The sequence below is a fragment of the Primulina tabacum genome, chromosome 18, assembly GCF_025594145.1.
Source record: "Primulina tabacum isolate GXHZ01 chromosome 18, ASM2559414v2, whole genome shotgun sequence".
Classification (NCBI taxonomy): domain Eukaryota; kingdom Viridiplantae; phylum Streptophyta; class Magnoliopsida; order Lamiales; family Gesneriaceae; genus Primulina; species Primulina tabacum.
This window is the reverse complement of record NC_134567.1, coordinates 29894390-29913999: the sequence shown is the minus strand read 5'-3', so window position 1 is coordinate 29913999 and position 19610 is coordinate 29894390. Positions and strand designations below refer to the sequence as shown.

General features: G+C 35.5%; 2 protein-coding genes across 6 annotated transcripts; one reads left to right on the top strand and one right to left on the bottom strand.

Annotated features, from left to right (window-relative positions):
- The first annotated feature begins 588 nt into the window (after positions 1-588).
- Positions 589-10900, top strand: LOC142532838 (uncharacterized). Of its 5 annotated transcripts, none has more exons than XM_075639351.1 (10): positions 589-816; positions 1004-1142; positions 2102-2162; positions 2315-2447; positions 2713-2836; positions 3053-3109; positions 3256-3352; positions 3569-3776; positions 4774-4834; positions 10446-10900. In XM_075639351.1, exons 1-10 carry the CDS (start codon positions 671-673, stop codon positions 10509-10511), a joined length of 1092 nt encoding a protein of 363 aa, XP_075495466.1. In that variant the 5' UTR covers positions 589-670; the 3' UTR covers positions 10512-10900. The 5 variants fall into 5 exon arrangements, with proteins under 5 accessions (XP_075495466.1, XP_075495465.1, XP_075495467.1 ...); XM_075639350.1 differs by having other exon boundaries at positions 1001-1142; XM_075639352.1 differs by having other exon boundaries at positions 603-816; positions 984-1142.
- Positions 10901-11271: 371 nt separating this feature from the next.
- LOC142533300 (uncharacterized) lies at positions 11272-14692 on the bottom strand. The gene is made up of 4 exons (XM_075640025.1): positions 14070-14692; positions 13301-13459; positions 12530-13210; positions 11272-12380 (listed from the first exon to the last, which is right to left on the bottom strand). The coding sequence occupies exons 1-4, from the start codon at positions 14394-14396 to the stop codon at positions 11355-11357; spliced, it is 2193 nt and encodes a 730-aa protein (XP_075496140.1). The 5' UTR covers positions 14397-14692; the 3' UTR covers positions 11272-11354.
- Between the last annotated feature and the right edge of the window lie 4918 nt (positions 14693-19610).

Sequence of the window (19610 nt, the reverse complement as noted above, 5' to 3'; positions counted from 1 at the left end):
AAACGTTCCGTTAATATGCATAATAATGGTATAGCGATATAAATATTTTAAATAAAAGACATACATTGTTGATAAGATAATATCTTTTCAAGTTCTCTCGAGAAAAAAGATGAAATGATGTCTTGTTAGAGCTTTTTTTCTCACCTTCTATTCAAGCTAACACCCAATTCTATTCTTATTCGGATGAGATGGTAGGCAGACTAGCCCGAGTAGAGGAAAAAATGGTTTGATTCCACCTTAAAAACACTAAACTTCATGGTAATAATGTCACATTTATATACACACAAAAATTTTTAGGGGATATAATTTTGTAAAACATTTTTTCAATCTGATTTGCTCATAAAAAAATTATTTCTTATTCCAAAATATGATCCACTATGTATCACATATATAGAAGTTAAAAGGAGTAGGTATCTTGTAAGACGGTCTCATGAGTCTTTATCTGTGAGACGGGTCAACTTTATCGATATTAACAATAAAAATCAATACTCTTATTATAAAAAGTAATATTTTTTCATAGATAACTCAAATAATCTATGAAACCGTCTGAGATAAATTTTCGTCGAGTTTAAGGAGGTCCACGAGAAAGCTAATCATACTCAAACCTATCGGATCGGTTCAATCCCAAACCCGCCCATGAAGGAAGACAAGGAATAGCCATGGCTGCAAAATGACCGACACATATCATTTACAGTTCTTCTTCCTAGTTCCTTCCTCTCTCATGAGAAATCTGATTCGCGCTTCAATTCGTCCAATTTACTCTGAACCAATTTTCAATCCGCTGCCTCGATTTATTCCTTTCTCCTTCAAGTTCAGGTGCACCATTTTTGTTTTCCACATTATATGCATCACATGAAAAAATGCATGGAATCCACACAAAATTTTACAGCATATATTTGATATACATCGTCACGAATTTATTATCTCGCTTGTTCCATCAGTGGGTTGTCGTTATTTTGGTGATTTGATACACTGCGTGACAGAATAGAGTGTGATGCAGAAGATACACCAAGAGTGGAAAACTTCAAGGTGAAATCATGGAGCATGTTGTGTTTGACGGCGCTGAAGTAATGGTGGGTGACCCTCAGTTTCTTCAGAGAAAAATATCCGCTGTTCGATTTGAGAGTCCAGCAAAGCTTCAGGTTTTGTTTTTGTTTGTTTGGTCCCTTATGTTTTAATTAGTTGTTTCGGTGCGGATTTATATAATAACATCAACTTGAGCCAGATTATGAAGCTCGTATGTTACATTGTTTGATTCTTGTTACCGATGAGTTATGCTGGTAATTTTGGTTCTTCTTGGAGACTTGATGGTTCAACCACAACCTACTTTACATGGCTGTAATTAGATGAGCCAGGGTCGAGAGTTCGTGAGGGAGGAAATATATTTATCGTCGTGATTGCATTTTTAGAACAATAAGTTCAAATTTTTTTCCTTAGGAGAGGATGAGAGAGAGAGATTTTGATTAGTTAATATGATTTGCATACGCTGTCTAAGAGTCTAAGTCGGGATTCCAGTTTCTTCAAGGTTGTGATGCACCAACCACATGAATGACACTTTGAATTCGATATGAAATTTTTTTGTATTGTCCCCTCCACCCTCCCACACTCCACCTCTCACAAAAAAAGAATCGATTATGATTAAATCATGTTGACTAGTCTGAGCTACCTAAAGGCTGAACCCTAAATTAATGTCCATGAAGTGTTGTATTAAAAAAATCATTTTTTCAGCTGAAAAATCTAATATTACCCCGCTTGTAAATTGTTTTTTATGAAATTTCGTTCATCTGAGAACTAACTTCCACGAATGCCTTATAGTTTCAACAATAAGTAGGGTGAGAATCTGCATCACGGCATCAGCCATTTGTGCATCGTTTGCAAGTGTGCTTTATGCACACTTTTAGACATACTTAAATCTTTGGAAACGCATCAATCTAGTTGATCTTGTCTTGTGGCCTTGCATTGTCAAAGCAGCCAATTTTATTTGTTTTTAAATGGATTTTGCAATTCATGGTTTATCTATGTGGTTGTCAATTATGTTTTTGATAGTTTTCTTTTTGGTCATGTATGAATTTGTCACTCGTATCATATTTCAATATAATAGGTTATTGCTGATTTTGATGCTACTCTAACAAAATACAGGATCCATGGACAGAGAGGGCAAAGTATGCATCTTCCAGTTTTTCATGCAATTTCCTTCTTTTATAGAATTCTAATCGCATTCAGATACATTAGTGCAGCTATAAATAAGAAACACTTGTTGAACAGTTTCCTCCTTTCTTTTTGGTTATTGAATTGTTGAGCTTAAACTGTGTAGGTAGTCATGGAATTCTGCGGCAGGGGAATCCTGAATATGATCTCAAGAGGCAAAACTTATATGATTATTATCATCCTTTAGAAATCGACCCCACAATTCCACTTGATGAGAAAGCCAAACTCATGGAAGAGTGGTACGAGAGTTTCATTATTTGAAATTTATACAGGATCTCAGCTAGATCACTATCACGACATTGCTGAAATTATAATGTGATATTCTATAAAAGAATATGCTAGATTATATTGCAGAAATTGTCGTGTTATCTTCTATGGAAGATTATGGTTTCTTAGATTTGACCCTTGGCCCTTTTTTCATGCTGTCAGTATACTAGATTTAGAATTTTTGGTTTAAAAATTGCTTGGCTTTTGGTAGCTTAAATGTTTAATTCTATTTATTAGGTGGGAGAAAACCCACGGTCTTCTTATTGAGGGAGGACTCACTTTTGATGCAATAAGGAGCTCTGTGGCTAATTCCAAGATTGCTTTCAGGGATGGTGTTATTGAACTTTTTGAAATTTTGGAGGTATAATTAATGGTTACCTACTGGGCTTCTCCTTTTACATGTAATAAAAGGAGAGTTTCAAATTAAATTGGTCTGTCTTACCGCGAAAATATGCAACATTTGCCCAATATAATATTTCCACTTCTGGCTAAATATGTTCTGATGATGGTGGCAGAGCAACCAAAATTCACGCAAATACTATAGTAATTTTCTGAAGTAGATTAGTGTTTCTTGCAGAAGAGCAATGTTCCTGTCCTTATATTTTCTGCTGGCCTTGCGGATATAATTCAAGAGGTTGGTTATCTGAGTTGTAGTTGTTTTTCATGATTCTGAATTTCTGTTGAGTTATATAATAATCTTTTGTGAAGTTATAATCCCTTTGAAAAGTGGACGTAGAAATTATTTCTTTTTGGGGCTTATATTTGGTGTCTTCTTATCAGGTGCTGAGACAGAAACTTCATAGGTCTTTTGATAATGTTAAAATTGTATCCAACCGAATGGTTTTCGATCAGAGTGGCAACCTTGTGTCATTTAAAGGTACTATTCTTGTTTTCACTAGAAGTGTCAGTTGAAGTAATTTGTGTTGCCTCGAATACCTTGTGATGAATATTCTAATACTATAATAGTGTCGTGTTTGTAGGTTTTCTTAATGACAAATCATTGAAAGTTAATGAATTTGAATGGACCACCCATTTTTTCTTCTTCCTTACTTAGAAAAAAGTATCAGTGAGGATAATCCATTTTTTATTACAGGGAAAACAATCCATGTACTGAATAAGAATGAGCATGCGATTGATATGGCTGGGCTTGTCCATGGTCAATTAGGTGACCCAAATGGAATTACAAATGATGCGTCCTCTGTGAAATTGAGAACGAATGTGCTACTTCTGGGTGATCACATTGGAGATTTGGGAATGTCTGATGGATTGAACTACAATACAAGAATATCTGTGGGATTCCTGTGAGTATCAAGCGTTCCTTGAAAATTTCATGGGTATATTGCATCTTAAATTCAATTTTTCTTAGCTGGGAAATGTGTTATGAGCTTAGCTGGCACCAGTGCTTTCGATTTTTATTCTTATTAATTTCCTCGTTTAATTTATTAATATATTTTCTTTTGGCAAATTAATATCTTTTTAACAGAAGTGAAATGTCCATATGGGTGAAATTATTGACAAAATCATGCGTAGATAAGTTATGTTTCTATATGATCTCATTTTTCATCTTAAACTTCTTCACTTGGACCTTATTATAAAGACTCTAGATATGTTTTTGTAATTAATGATTCTGTATATTATTGAGTGATCAAGACTTGTTATAAAGGTGGAAAGAAGTATGGGATTTCTTCCCTGGACACATGGAATTTGATCTATATCGGTCATCTGATATTAGTTTTTAATCCATCTAGGGATAGTTCTTAAGTATGTTATCCAGTATCATTGCAACCAAACTTGGTATGATGGAATTTAGCATATAAGGATAAACAGGAATTTGATCCAGACTGGGACTGGGCATGGGTCAATTAGTCCTCATTGCTCCCCTATAGAGTTGCAAGAGGTTGGTTTTCTTACAAAAGTATTGCATAAGTTGGATTCGAGTCCAATATACATGAGCTGGGAATGAGTGATTATATTTTATTTATCTAGGGATAATGCATGTCTATCTATATGTTGTAAATTGTACTTTTCATAAAAATGAATTTTATCAAAATAATGTTGAAATATTTGCTCTTAAGACTCTAATCACTGCCCTATAAAAGTATATACACCTATAATGGAGTATGAATGTTTAGTTGCCAACAATGCTCTAGTATCAGTTGTTTGATGAGAAATTCCATGTTATTGTAACTTATTTTTTGTCATTTGTTATATTCAGTAATGAAAAATATACTACTGCAATTCTGAGATGCATTCTTCAAACTACTTTAGACACAAAACCTTATCAAGTATTTCTTGCAGGAATGATAACATTGAGAGCTCTCGTGATACCTACCGTGAATCATTTGACGTGGTGTATATGGTGAGTACAAAGCTTCTGATAACTTACCCCTTTATCTATTCTCTGAAGCAAATATTTGCAGAATGGTTATCCGTACCACAATGATGGAAAAAAACTGATGGCCGCTGTTCCCATTGCTGGGAAATATTTATATTTCAGCTTAGTTGATATCGAATATTTTTGCCAGAGACAAGTGCATGTGTTGAGCTTGTCTCCTTGATTTCACATGTCAAATGTCAGAATCAAGTTCATGCATCTTATTCATGTGCTGGTGTAAACCGAAAAAAATCTGCTATTTCACAAAGATATAATAAAAGAAGAATAATTCACCTTATCCTTCTGCAATGGGCATAATCTTAAAGCCACGAAAGAGTCTATCTTGGGATGTCTTTCTACTACACCAGATGCACTGGTTGTAATTTGATCTTGTGAGTTCTGTGTTCCATGTCATGAAGAAATAGTTACCCATTCACTTGTTGTCTCTAAGGAAAACAGTTCCTGGTAAAAAGATTAGAGGGCTTGATGGTATGATTTAGTTATCACTCAGAGCACTTGATGCACGTGATCTTTTGCTATTTTTGTATGTGGCAAGCATTTTTAAGTGCATGAGACTCGTGTGATTTTTGAGTCATTGTAATGGAAGATTTTGTACCGTAGCCTACATTTGACATTATGCACTTGGTTATAGTTGTTGAAGATTAAGATCAGATTAGATTATGATCTTTTATTAGTTGGTAGAATCATATCGGTTGATTTGTTTGATGGTTATATCTTTTATCTCATCCTTGTATTTTAAATATTTGGGTAGATTAGTTTGTTAGCCTTAGGGTTTCAGTAGCCTATTTATTCAGCTTTGTACTTCATTTTATTATTCAGTGGAAATAAGAGATTCCCTCTCCCAAATCTCACGTATTAAAACTTACATGGTATCAGAGCCACTGGCAGCCGATCCATGACAAAATACGGGACGCAATCTGGGATGGCCTCCACCTCTCAAATCACAACCTCTTCACCCGCTCCTCAAATCACAAGCGACGCATCACCTCTTTCAATCACTTGCCATAAACTTAATGGCAAGAATTTCTTACCTTGGTCACAATCTGTATTCATGTACATATGCGGCCGAGGGAAAGAAGAGCTTCTCACGGGTTCCTCATCACAGCCCGAAACCACCGATCCAAACTACAAAACATGGAAGGCTGAAAACAACCAAGTGATGGCATGGTTAATCAATTCCATGATTCCTGAGATCGGGGAGAATTTTCTCCTTTATCCCTCTGCCTCGGAGATTTGGGAGGCTGCCCGTGAATCCTTCTCATGCCGCGACAATACGGCTGAACTCTTTGCAATCGAATCGGCGGTTCATGATCTGCGACAAGAAGACTCCACAGTGACTGAGTATTTCTCTTCTCTTACCCGCAATTGGCAAACCATTGACTTGACAGAGACACATGATTGGAAATGCTCCAAAGACGAAAAGGTGTTCAGATCATTTATTGAAAACAAACGAGTCTTCAAGTTCCTCATGGGTCTCAACAACAACTTCGATGACGTCCGGGGCAGAATCCTTAGCACAAACCCCCTGCCGAACCTCCGTGCTGCTTTCTCAGTGGTTCGCCAGGAGGAAAGCCGACGCAAGGTGATGCTGGGCTCATCTCCTCAGTCATCTGATAACTCTGCACTGGTCGTTCAACGCCAAAATAGCTTTCCAACTAGTAATGTTACAGCCCCCCAAGGACTTCATCAAGGGCAGCCTTCAAGCAACACAAAAGGAAAAATGATTCCAGGACGTCCTTGGTGTGAATATTGCAAGAAACCAACTCACAATATCGAGAGTTGCTGGAAGATACATGGGAAACCACTTGATTGGAAGCCAGCCAGAGATCGCCGCGCTCACAGCGTGGTTTCTGAACCGACTCCTCCCATAGCAGCGCCTTTCACCAAGGAACAGTTGGAGGCGCTACAGAAATTATTCTCCCAGCATGTGATGCCATCCTCAGTCATCGGAACGGGTAGTACAGCAATCCCAGGTGATATTCCCCTCACCCTTATTTCCCAGACTAATTTATCTAGCTACTGGATAGTAGATTCTGGTGCTTCAGACCATATGTGCAGCCAATTACAGATGTTCACCTCATACAGCCCCTCACGAGTCTCTAAATCAGTTCGAGTGGCAGATGGTTCTTGTACAAAAGTTCTGGGTTCGGGTTCAATTTGGTTATCCCCAGAATTATGCTTACATAATGTCTTGTTCGTTCCTGCACTTCATTGTAATTTGCTGTCTGTCAGTGCTTTCAACAAGAACTTACATTGCTCGACCATTTTTTCGACCGACTCATGTGTTTTTCAGGACCTGGAATCGGGGAGGACGATTGGCAATGCTAAGTGTTGTGCTGGTCTCTACCTATTCACGATGAAGCCGCCCGTAGAGTCATCTTCCAATGCCCCTGACCACCATACTTCCGCAGTCCAATCCATTAGGAATAACGAATTTTTGTTATGGCACTATCGTCTAGGTCATCCAAATTTTTTGTATCTCAAGAAACTATTTCCATCATTAGTAAACAACAAAACTTCTCATTTGCCTTATTGTGATGTTTGTCAGTTTTCAAAACACACTCGCACATCGTTCACACCACATAGATACACACCATCAAAACCCTTTTCCCTAATACATAGCGATATTTGGGGTCCTTCTCGTATAAAAAACATTACGGGTACTCGGTGGTTTCTACTGTTTGTTGACGATCATACTCGTCTGTCATGGGTTTTTCTCATGAAAGACAAAAGTGAGACGTCTACAATTTTCAAAACATTCTCCACCATGATACAGACACAATTCTCCACCAATATCCAAATTTTACGAACTGATCGGGCTCGAGATTTCTTTAACACTGTTCTTGGAGACTACCTAACCACTCAGGGAATTATTCATCAAAGCTCCTGCGTTGACACACCTCAACAAAATGGTGTCGCTGAAAGAAAAAACCGACACCTCCTTGAGGTAGCTCGTTCTTTACTATTCACGCATAATGTTCCCCATCACTTCTGGGGTGATGCTGTCCTCACAGCCACATATCTCATAAATCGAAGGCCTTCTAGAGTCCTTAAGTTTCAAACTCCCATTCAATCTCTTCTCAGCAGCTATCCTAACTCACACCTAATTCACAATCTCCCATTACGTGTCTTTGGGTGTGTCTCATTTGTGCATATACATTCCCAACATAGAAGCAAGCTTGACCCACGCTCATTAAAATGCATCTTCTTAGGATACTCTTCCAATCAAAAGGGGTACAAATGTTATTCTCCGACCACAAGAAAATTCTACAACACCATGGATATAACCTTCCATGAGTCTGATCCGTTTTTTCCATCTTCCTCAGCTCAGGGGGAGCAAGGAATTCACGGCCATGACCTTTATGACCTTCAGAATCTGGATCCCATACATACTGATGGTGTAGACGTTATCCCACCAAATCATTCCCAACCACCAAATCATTCCCAAATCCTTCCACCAAATCATTCCCAAATCCTTCCATTTGATCATGTGTACACTCGTAGGAATTCTCCTCAAGACCAACCACACAATCAGCAAACCAAGAGCACTCCCTCGATCCCAGATCCTCTGGAAAACAATCAAGGTACGTCAATTATCAACTCCCATGATATCGATGATAGACCTATTGCATTAAGAAAAGGAATCAGATCATGCACTCAATATCCTATCAGCAATTTTGTCTCTCTTGATCTATTGTCTCCTGCATATCGAGCTTTTATTGTGAATTTAGACCAAGTACAGGTCCCATCAAACATCACTGAAGCCCTGGAACATCCACAATGGAGGGCAGCAGTTTTTGACGAAATACATGCTCTTGAGAAAAATAACACTTGGCAGATCACAGATCTCCCTCCTGGAAAACGGACTGTTGGTTGCAAGTGGACTTTCACAATCAAACATAAGGCTGATGGGAGTGTTGAACGATACAAAGCTAGACTAGTATCCAAAGGGTTTACTCAGACATATGGGATTGATTATCAGGAGACATTTGCTCCTGTCGCCATGTTAAATACGGTTCGTGTTCTTCTATCTATTGCTGCAAATCTAGACTGGCCCCTATATCAACTTGATGTCAAAAATGCCTTCTTAAATGGGGATTTGGAAGAGGAGATATATATGTGTATCCCACCTGGATTCGAAGATAAGACAACGGCTAATCAAGTCTATCGGTTAAAGAAATCTCTTTATGGTTTAAAACAGTCTCCGAGAACCTGGTTCCACAAATTCACGAAAATATTGAAAGAAAGTGGATACATACAGTGCCAATCAGACCACACTATGTTTGTCAAGCATTTCAACCCAGACAGGATCTCTGTTATCATCGTATATGTTGACGATATTATAATTACTGGGAACCATGAAGAAGACATCGCTCAAGTCAAGCAACTACTCTCAAAAGAATTCGAGATGAAGGATCTAGGGCAGTTGAAATACTTCTTGGGGATGGAAGTGGCCAGATCAAAACATGGGATTTTTATTTCTCAAAGAAAGTATGTCCTTGATCTACTGAAAGAAACTGGGATGTTGGGATGCAAGCCTGTTGATACTCCTATGGATCCAAATATAAAACTTGGAAAGAATGAGGAAAGTCCAATGATCGACAAAGGACGATACCAAAGATTAGTAGGTAAACTGATATACCTATCACACACAAGGCCTGACATTGGATTTGTTGTAAGTGTTGTTAGCCAATTCATGAACAATCCGACTGAAGAACACATGGATGCTGTTTTTCGTATATTAAAGTACCTCAAAGGATCACCTGGAAAGGGACTATGTTTTCAGAAGACAGCTCTAAGAGATATACAGATATACAGTGACGCTGATTGGGCAGGATCTTCCACTGACAGACGATCCACATCTGGGTATTGCTCATTCATATGGGGAAACCTTGTAACATGGCGGAGCAAGAAACAATCTGTGGTAGCAAGGAGCAGTGCAGAAGCCGAATTTCGGTCCTTGGCCAATGGTACGTGTGAAGGAATATGGCTACAACGGTTATTAGCAGAACTGAAAGTAGGAGGACATCAAGTGATCGAACTAAAGTGTGACAATCAAGCAGCAATAAGTATTGCCAAGAATCCAGTCCACCATGATCGAACTAAATATGTTGAAATCGATCGTCATTTCATAAGTGAAAAGCTCGAGAAAGGGACACTGAAAATCTGTTACGTCCCCAGCCACACACAAGTTGCAGACATCCTAACTAAGGCCTTGTACCGACCAATCTTTGAAAACTTGGTATCCAAGTTGGGTATGATCAACATTTACCACCCAACTTGAGGGGAAGTGTTGAAGATTAAGATCAGATTAGATTAGGATCTTTTATTAGTTGGTAGAATCATATCGGTTGATTTGTTTGATGGTTATATCTTTTATCTTATCCTTGTATTTTAAATATTTGGGTAGATTAGTTTGTTAGCCTTAGGGTTTCAGTAGCCTATTTATTCAGCTTTGTACTTCATTTTATTATTAAGTGGAAATAAGAGATTCCCTCTCCCAAATCTCACGTATTAAAACTTACAATAGTTAATAATTATTTTTTTTAAATTTCTGGAGTGCTTTCTCGTGCAGAATGATGCACCAATGTGGGGAGTTGTGAAACTTGCTTCCCAGCTTTGTTCACCTGTAAGTGATTGAAAGTTACGGGTCTCTTGCAAAATAACATGGCTCGAGTTGTTCCTTGTTTCCAAGATGAAATGACTAAAACAGAGCTTGCTTGCCCGAACAACGAGTATTGTGCAAGCTATTTCGGTTGATGGCTTCTCGTCATCAGTACTGATTTTTGGGTTCTGCTCTATTTTTGCTTTACCAGATGTTCATACTGATAAACTCGGCCTCAAATTTAGGATTCAGTAAGTCATAGATTATTATTTCATAAATTTGATGCAGTCATCATTCTGTCATGATTGAATTGTTGATTTAGAGGCCTCGTTTAATGGAGTCGAATTTGAAAAGATTTACTGCACTCTCTTTTACTTTCTTGTTCGTTTTAATTCATGTCAGAAAGTGTAAGAAATTTTGCAGTTTTATCCTTTTTTCTGTTGTGCATATCAAATTTTCGCTTGCTAGTGGTTACTTTGGACGAAAAATTCTGTATAGGACTTGAGATATGTATATCCTTGTATCTCATAAATTTTAAAGTAACAAAAAATTATTTAATACAAATTTTTTTATACGTATGCGTGCATCATATGCCAAGTGACACATGCTAGTATATATTAAAAATTAAAGTAACTAACAAACTTGAACCATAGTTCCAAATTTTATTTATTTTCAATATAGTTCGAACTTTTATTTTTTGGAGTCACTGGTTAAATTTAAATTAAACGATTCGAGATGCAATGCAAAGCCTAGGTCCATCTAAACTTAATGCTCAAGTTCAAATGTAACAAACGAGGAACATTCACCTTGATTTGGCTCCCTGAACTAATCACAAAACAAAAGAGAGAAGAAAATATATTTGTCAACTTTATTGCTTCATTAGATTACAATGTAACTTTGAGATTCATCAGATTCAGTTGGTGCTAATGATAACACTGGTGGTGATTCTGTTTTTACTATCGGCAAGCACCTAGTGAAATGGAATTCGATTTGCAGCCGGTGATGAATGCTCGTCGATGCAACCAATCCCTTTTTCAGATCATCTTCCAGCTCCCTGATCGGAATAGCAGCCAAGAAGCTCTTGATGTACTCCTTGCACGAATCTTTACCCATACATAACATCGATGATTCCTCGTCATCGTCGTTTCTTGGAGTGTCGTCGTCTTTTTCGGATTTTTCATCTGATTTTTGGGCCTCCTTTTCAATCTGATATATAGTTGTATCTTTATCATACTTCAAGATAAAGGCTTGGTTGCAGCCCTCGAAAAGCCTCTCGCCCAGAGTGTCGATGACGTAGAAACAATCGTGTTCAATCTTCAGTACAAAGAAATGGTCGTTCCAACTGATGATATAGAGTAAGGGGTCGTTGGAGGAAGTGTCGTTTTTTGAAGCACAAATGCATATCTCGTCCCATATGCTGTCAAACGACATTGCCCCTTGGAGGAAATCAAACCCTTTGTCCTCTAGTCCATCCGGGTGGAAAAACCCGACAAAGGATTTTTCGGGTACAACAGAAAGTGAGCGAACTTCAGCCTCGAGGACCGTCTCGAGATCAAAATGCTTGTCGGGGAACCTTTCTTGATAAGTCACATTCTCACAGAGATTCCTCCACTCGAGTGAACCTTCACGGATCAGGCTGTCGAGTTGGGATTTAATCGGCATTTCATCGTGGTTGGACTGTAACCAGTCGGCAATCACTGCTACGAGGGCTGTGCATGCACTTTCACCAGCTGCTCGTTCGCTCCTCTGGTCAATTGAAGCAAAGAAAACTTGAGTTTTCAACTTCTTTAACCCATCGCGGCTGACGATCTCCTTATCCTCCCATACACCAACAGCAAAATTGTCTTCTCCAAATACACACGGGGATGGCTGATCCGCAACTGAATCTTCTTCAGTTTTTTGCTTCTGTCACATTTATAGACAACATTAAAAACATGAAATTGTCAAGATTTTTTGAAGTCGGTATCTATTGATACGAGCAATAAAGATAATTAAATGAATCGTGGAAGAAAAGTAACACGCATGAATAAAAGGGCAAGGAAATGAAAACAAACCTCAAAAGTGGTTTCATCCGAAGAGCCAAGTTGTCGACGATCAAAGTCAATGTCATCTCCTCCTTCCTCTCCGTAATAATTTTTCAACAATGGCTCTCCTTTAACTTTTGGGGATCTGAAGCTTAACTTCCTTTTCCTCCAGGGTAGAAGCCTGTTCTTGAAACCATGTGGCGGTGACTTATCTGGCTTTGATGCATCAGAATCCCCGGAATATACTTGCCCCACGTCTGAGTTACGATGGCTAAAGTAGATCCAGTCCTCATCTTCACTACCGCTTGTGTTCGAGTATTTTGAAACACCAGCATGATTTGCATGGGCCAATGTTCCATAGCTGAACGATTTTCGAACAAAAGAGACATCTTTTACTTCCTTAGATTCCCTTTCATCGGAATCATCGGATGATTCAGTTTCAAGTGGGAAAGTAAACTCGGCGTCCTCGCTTTTAATTGAGCTCCTTCCATCACTGACTTCCTCTTCATGACCGGTCCTTTTACCTCTTTGTGCAAACATCCCGTTAAAGGTATTTGCTTTTTTTGAACCCGTCCTAAGATTAGTTAGCTCCTCTTTGTCCTGTGAAATGACCTCTCCATAACAAGGGGATCGAGGAAACGAAAACATTGATCTCGAGGTCGTTTCAGAAGTTTCCTCGAGATTCTTCAATTCTAGAAGGAAAATTGACAGCTGCAATGATGTAAACGAACAGAGTCTTAGCCAAAATTACGGTACAAAAAGAGTCATTTACGAACAAACGAAAGATGGCTAGTTGCTTACCGAAAGAGATGATGTAATACTGCAAACCGTGTCGCCGCATATCGCCAGAGGGACGTTAAGTTCACTGCCATGTTTTGCAGCTGTAGTGGCAAAGTCAGCAAGGTTCAGAGATGCAGTGGCGAAAATAGAGGCCCTGTTCTTTGAATCCTGTTTTGAACCCTGATTCAGGACATAATTTTCGCCAGCATTTCAATGCAAAGCATTTTATCCAAAAACGACATGCCACAATAAATTTAATTCTAAATGCACCCATGAGATAAACGTATTTTTCTTTGTTCTACTCGTTAATTCAACACAATTCTTAGCCTGAAAAAATAGTAAAACTCTATGTAAAAATAATTTTCCACTACAAGGGAAGAACACAAAGAAATAGAAAAAAGATGTTAGTTCTTCAAATATGTTATATACGACAACCTTTCAATGATCAGCTACCAAATATGTGAGAAAAATAAATTTTCCCGCAGATCATTCTCTCAATCCCAAAACAAGTCATCGATCCTAAAACATGGGTAGAAAAATCAAACGCCCTTTTTCTCTCTAAATGTGAAAACTCGGGAAAATGCATCATTTCTTGATTATAAGAACCAAGGTATGTAATTCACCTCAATTTCTATGTACAACAAATTACACTGCTTCGGTATGAAATACTGCACAACAATTTTTTTTTTTAAAGGTCAAACCGCATCACTTAATACCAAAAGAAGCCCCAATTAAAAAAAAAAAAAAACCAAAAAGCAAGAAAAAAATGATACTCATTACTCAAACTCACATTGAAAACTGTAAACGAAACCTCCCATGGATGAAAGACACCATCCTTGCAAATGGACAAATTGCAAACACTTTGAAACTCCTCATTCCACTCAACAACCCCATCTTCTTCTCTTATTATCTCCTCTTTTGTGAAATTCCTCCTCACGCTTCTTCTCAATGAAGTCAAAGCATTTCCCTTTGAACCTTTCCACTTTATTTCAACTGAAAATCTCGGAGGATCTTGGGGTTGTGGTGATGATTTGAGGCCTGTGAGTTGATGAACCGTAATATTGGCTACGAATTTCTTGGACGAGGGCCGCCTCCAGTTCATCATCTTCACCACCATTTTCTCTCTTCTGGTGATGAACTCTTTTGACTTTCACAATAAATATCACCCAGAAACAACAAATGAAAAAGATTCGCTTTTTGCAGATTTTTTTTGTGAAATTGAGGGGTGGATGATCAAGAAAAAGGGAATTTTGGGAGATGGGACTTGGGACTGAATCTAAACCCGGTATTTGAACGTTAGTTTGGATACCAAGGAAGGAGAGATATATACAAATCGTGTAAGCATGTTCGTCTGCACAACCACTTTCAAAGGAGAGAGGCCAAGCCGGCCTACGTCATAAGAACCATCGCCTTTGCCAGTTAACTTTTTAACATGAAAGTGAAAAATAAAAGAAAGTTGCATGTCATAAAATTACAGGACATTCGTATTGTATATATATTTTTTTTCATATTTATTTTTTTATATTATCAAATTTAAGTTTAAATCCGATGATTTTGTTTATTTCTGCAATTTTATTTTTTTTTATCAGTACGACATTGATATGACATATTGGTTCTAACATGATGCTAGTATGTTGAGCGATATTAATATTTCTGATTAAAAAGATTAAAATTATCGAAAATTGAAACTTCCAAGATAAAATAGATTCGATATCACGACATATAATACGAAATTACAATTTTATCAAAAAAACTATTTATTAATTCTGATTATTTGTGTATTTAATATGCTATATAAAATTTATAATATATCAGCGCCTCAATATTTTCTAAAATGTCTTTTTTTTATTGATCGATAATTAAATCCGCTGATTTTGATATTTATAATTATACACATAAAATTGTGCATAATATATACCTCGAAAAAAATGCTTAATATAAAAATATACATATTGTTCCATGAAACCACTAAGCCATTTTAACTATAATATATTAATTAGAATTATGTTTCAAGAATATTATTATTAATATGAATTTTTAACGATGAAATTATAACCATTAATATTGACTGATGAAATAATCGGGGTTTGTGTTTCGACTAATTTATTCATTGCAAATTTTAAAATTTTCCATGAATATTTTGGAAAATCATATATGTATTAATTGAGAAGTAGTTCTCTTGTGAGACGGTCTCACGAATCTTTATATGTGAGACGGGTCAATCCTATCGATGTTCATAATAAAAAGTAATACTCTTAGCATAAAAAGTAATATTTCTCCTATGGATGACCCGAATAATAGATATGTCTCATGAAATACGACCTGTGAGACCGTCTCGTACAAGTTTTTACCTTGATTGAGTTACAAATTCGTTATAGACTGCATTAGAACTTACGAAATTATCCTTATACTTTATTTGGAAAAAAAAAATATTTTCAAAAATTAGTTACATAATTTTTATCTCAATTTGTATGTGTTAGCATAACCCGGATATTTTCATCTATGTGGATTTAGAGTTTGAATTATATGACTTTAGACGAGTATGACCATAATAATAATGATATTATCTAGGTTTCGATGTATCGTCGGTGCCATCAACTGCTTGGAAATCAGGACGAAATAGCATTTAAAAATGTTTACGCATAACTTCTTGTTACAGCTCCTCGCATGTGTTCTATCATCAATATTTTTTTATTTTAAAAATATTGGACAATTGATTATATTTTGTTAAATTAATACGGATAAAATAAAATTTGTATTTTATGTCTTGTAATTTGTGTGTGTGTGTGTGTATATATATATATATTTATATTTTTCGTCATGTGACGATAAATTTTCATTTTTAATCATGTAATATTTTTATAGTATGTATTTTTTTTCATTTTTTTTTCAGTTTTGACTTAATGAAAGATGGACTCCTGTAAAAAAAGATAAATTTTTTAAAAAAATATATAAGTTGTAGAACAAAAATGAAAATATATATTAATATGATAAAAAATGAAAAACATACAAATTTACATGACTAAAAGGCAAATTAATTTTTAACCTAACTAAAATCGAAAAAAATGTAAATTATTTCACTTTATATAAAGAAGCTGCATCGAGTCACGATAATTATATTTTATTATATGTTTAGCAAAAAGTTTATTATATTAATTAATATTATTATTACATCATGATAATTAGACGATTGTGACTATCGAAGATTTTTTAACAGAAAAATAATCATAAATTAATCCTACTTGGTCGTTGTCTAAATTTTGATCACATAATTTTTTAAGATTTTAATGATATCATGTATAATCTAACTTATTATATGTGTAATATATGCACTATTAGATAATTTTATAACAATAAAATATAATATTTTAAACATATATAAAATATTATACGTACACATTAAGTATAGTCGGCTGATTAAATGAACATTAAGCAATAAAGAGATTTAACAGAATGGGTCCATTCATTATCGCGCCGCCTACTCAAACTCCAAAACAATCCAAATATTAACCATGTCAATCGGGGATCGACAAGTTCGACTTAGTTAAATAGACGGGTGTTAGATCAATGTCATGAGTTCGATATTTTTTATCAATATTTTTTTACGTGAGTATGTTGTACAGATTTTGTCTGTTGAAGTTTAACCGGCTAATGTGATTTGCATGATGTTTTATCCAATACACATGGAATGATAGCAATTTGAGTTATATCATCATAAAAATAATAGTAATCGAGTAACTATTGTTTTTAGAATTGGACCAGATTGATCGATTATTCTTATATTTAAATTATTTCTCATGCTTAAAATTTTATTTTGGTTATATATACATGATTATTTGAAAATTGAACTTTCTTAAAAATATTTTTCAGTTATATTAATGTTTATTAATTTAATTTTTGTTTAAAATATATATTTAATTATATATGATATGCTGATGATGTGTTTGTTATTTAGATTTTAAACTTTAGTATATATACATACATATATATATATATGTATGTTATTATTTATATATATATATATTTAAGATATTTAGAATTTAAAATATATTATTACTATATTATATCACCATTTTTATATAATGTAAAAGTATTTCGGACCGATTGTCCGATTAAACAGTTTTTTCTAGACAGATCGAGATCGATTCGATAACTGATCCGATTATAAAAATATTAGAAGTAACTACAATATATAATATTATATATTAATGATTTTACGAGACAAACGCCTTCTAAAATTAAAATAAATATTCCATTTTTCAAGCTTCACAGCTTATGGCAAAGTTTGACTAAGCACAAAAATCAAAACGAAAGCGAGCAAACTTTTCCAGCATAATATTGATTATTCTATAGGTAGCCTTTCTCCTTCTAAGCTTTGATATCTGTTCATCAATTATCTATATACTACATAGGTTTAAATCTGCATTATTTATTAATTACTATTATATTATAAAATAATCATATGTTATAATAATTTTTGTACTCGAAATAGTAGATGTAATTATAGCCTAAACATGGATGTTCTTTTGAGTTCGGTCACACTATAGACTTTATTTCTGATTAAATGATCTACTAAGCACTAATTGATGTTACAACATACTAGTCAAATTATGCCTAATATTAGAGGGGTATGTTGTAACATCAAATAGTGTTATATAAATAAATATATATATATATATATATATATAAAGTTAAGTGTGAATGAGTCAACAGTACTGAGTGACTTTCTGGAAAGTTCTCTTACATCAAGTTGTCGACGTTGTCTCGCTTGATTTGTTTGACTAGTTGAGCATTAAAAGAGTGACATCAGATCTTAACGGATAATATTGTTTATGTTGGGAACATGACCGATTGTTGAGAAAGTGTAGAACCGATCTCTAAGATAAATGAGACTATACTAGCAAATAGACACGTACCTCTCCAAACTCATGTGTCTAGCAGTCTGACTCATTAGCACTCAAGTAAATGCAAAACGCGTTGTCACAATATAAAAAAATAAAGTTTTATATTGACTAATTGCGATAACTTTTGGTCTAATAATAATCAGTTATTTCTGACATATTATTTTCTCCAAATTTATCAGACCTAAGGGAAAAAAACAAAGGGAATGATTTTTTTTCTTTTGTCTACTAAATTGTGGTGCAGTCAACACTGAGAGATATTTAGAATTCTAATTTTATCAAACGATTATATAAAATTTAAAATAATATTACGTTCACCACTAAAAAAAAAATGAAAAAGTGTTATCCCTTTTCATTTACAAATTAATTAAAGCAATAAATGTGTGGTTGCTATATCCTATATGGGTGTCCCTCATAGGCTTTTTGACTTGGTGAATTGACCAATCAATATATCAAAATGATAAACTCGAGTCTGACTCATCTTTCTTTGCCACTAAGAAGTAGGGCTTACTTTTTGTCTTTTTTTAAAAAAAAAAAAAAAAAATCTTTTCCAGAACAAGTAATAAAAAAATAAATTAAATTAAAATTTAATTAGTATTCAATTTTATTCCCATGTCAATATAGGGATGACATTGAACTAAAAATCTATGCTCAAAATTATTTCAATGATTTGATATGCATTTTAACCCAAATTTATGATTTCTCAAAAATTTGTTTATGTTCCCATCTATGCTCAAAATTATCCTCAGCCTTTTTCAGAAGTTGATCGAAATTAATGACAAGTACCAAGAGAAACTATCTTCACTTCGTGCACAACAAGCTAGTAGAAGAAAAGAGTTTCTTGGCAAGGAATTAGAGGAAATACTACGAGAAGACCAACAAGCTGAGACTGGCATCCCTTTGATCACAAGTGTTCCAACTGACCCCCACAGACACGCTGGAACTTATCATAGTGCACATGCTGGTCATTTGTACTCTTTACAGAGAGAGGGCATCATTTCCTAGGTGGAACCAAGTTGCTGAAGGAAGGGTACCATACCTTCGGGGACGAGACTATGACCAAACTGGTGCACGGTACTAGTGGACTTGTCTTGAAAGGAAGCAAGACTCTGAATTCTCACAGATACGCGACCCCCACGTAGATCAGAACATTGTGTCTTAAATTGTTGGCAGTTCGAGAATAACAAATTCTTATACATTGCTTCTTGAAATATTTTTGATCCGGTATTGCAAGTCATCAACTACGTCATGTTCAGGTTCATGGTCAGAGGAAAATGTTCACAGGTTACTTTATGATATGTAAGACGCTTATTTTGAAAACAAATGGTTAGAGATGATGGCTGCTACGCTACTATCTTGGTTCTCTCATTAAGTTCCCACGTATATCACGCGACAGCAAATTTGAAACGGCGAGACGGTACAGAAACATC

Coding starts and splice junctions, on each gene's coding strand:
- LOC142532838 (XM_075639350.1), top strand. CDS start 671: ATGACCGACACATATCATTTACAGTTCTTCTTCCTAGTTCCTTCCTCT. Junction 3,110..3,255: donor TTGCGGATATAATTCAAGAG/GTTGGTTATCTG, acceptor TCTTCTTATCAG/GTGCTGAGACAGAAACTTCA. Junction 3,353..3,568: donor CAACCTTGTGTCATTTAAAG/GTACTATTCTTG, acceptor TTTTTATTACAG/GGAAAACAATCCATGTACTG.
- LOC142533300 (XM_075640025.1), bottom strand. CDS start 14,396: ATGGTGGTGAAGATGATGAACTGGAGGCGGCCCTCGTCCAAGAAATTC. Junction 13,460..14,069: donor TTTCGTTTACAGTTTTCAAT/GTGAGTTTGAGT, acceptor GTCCTGAATCAG/GGTTCAAAACAGGATTCAAA. Junction 13,211..13,300: donor GTATTACATCATCTCTTTCG/GTAAGCAACTAG, acceptor ACATCATTGCAG/CTGTCAATTTTCCTTCTAGA.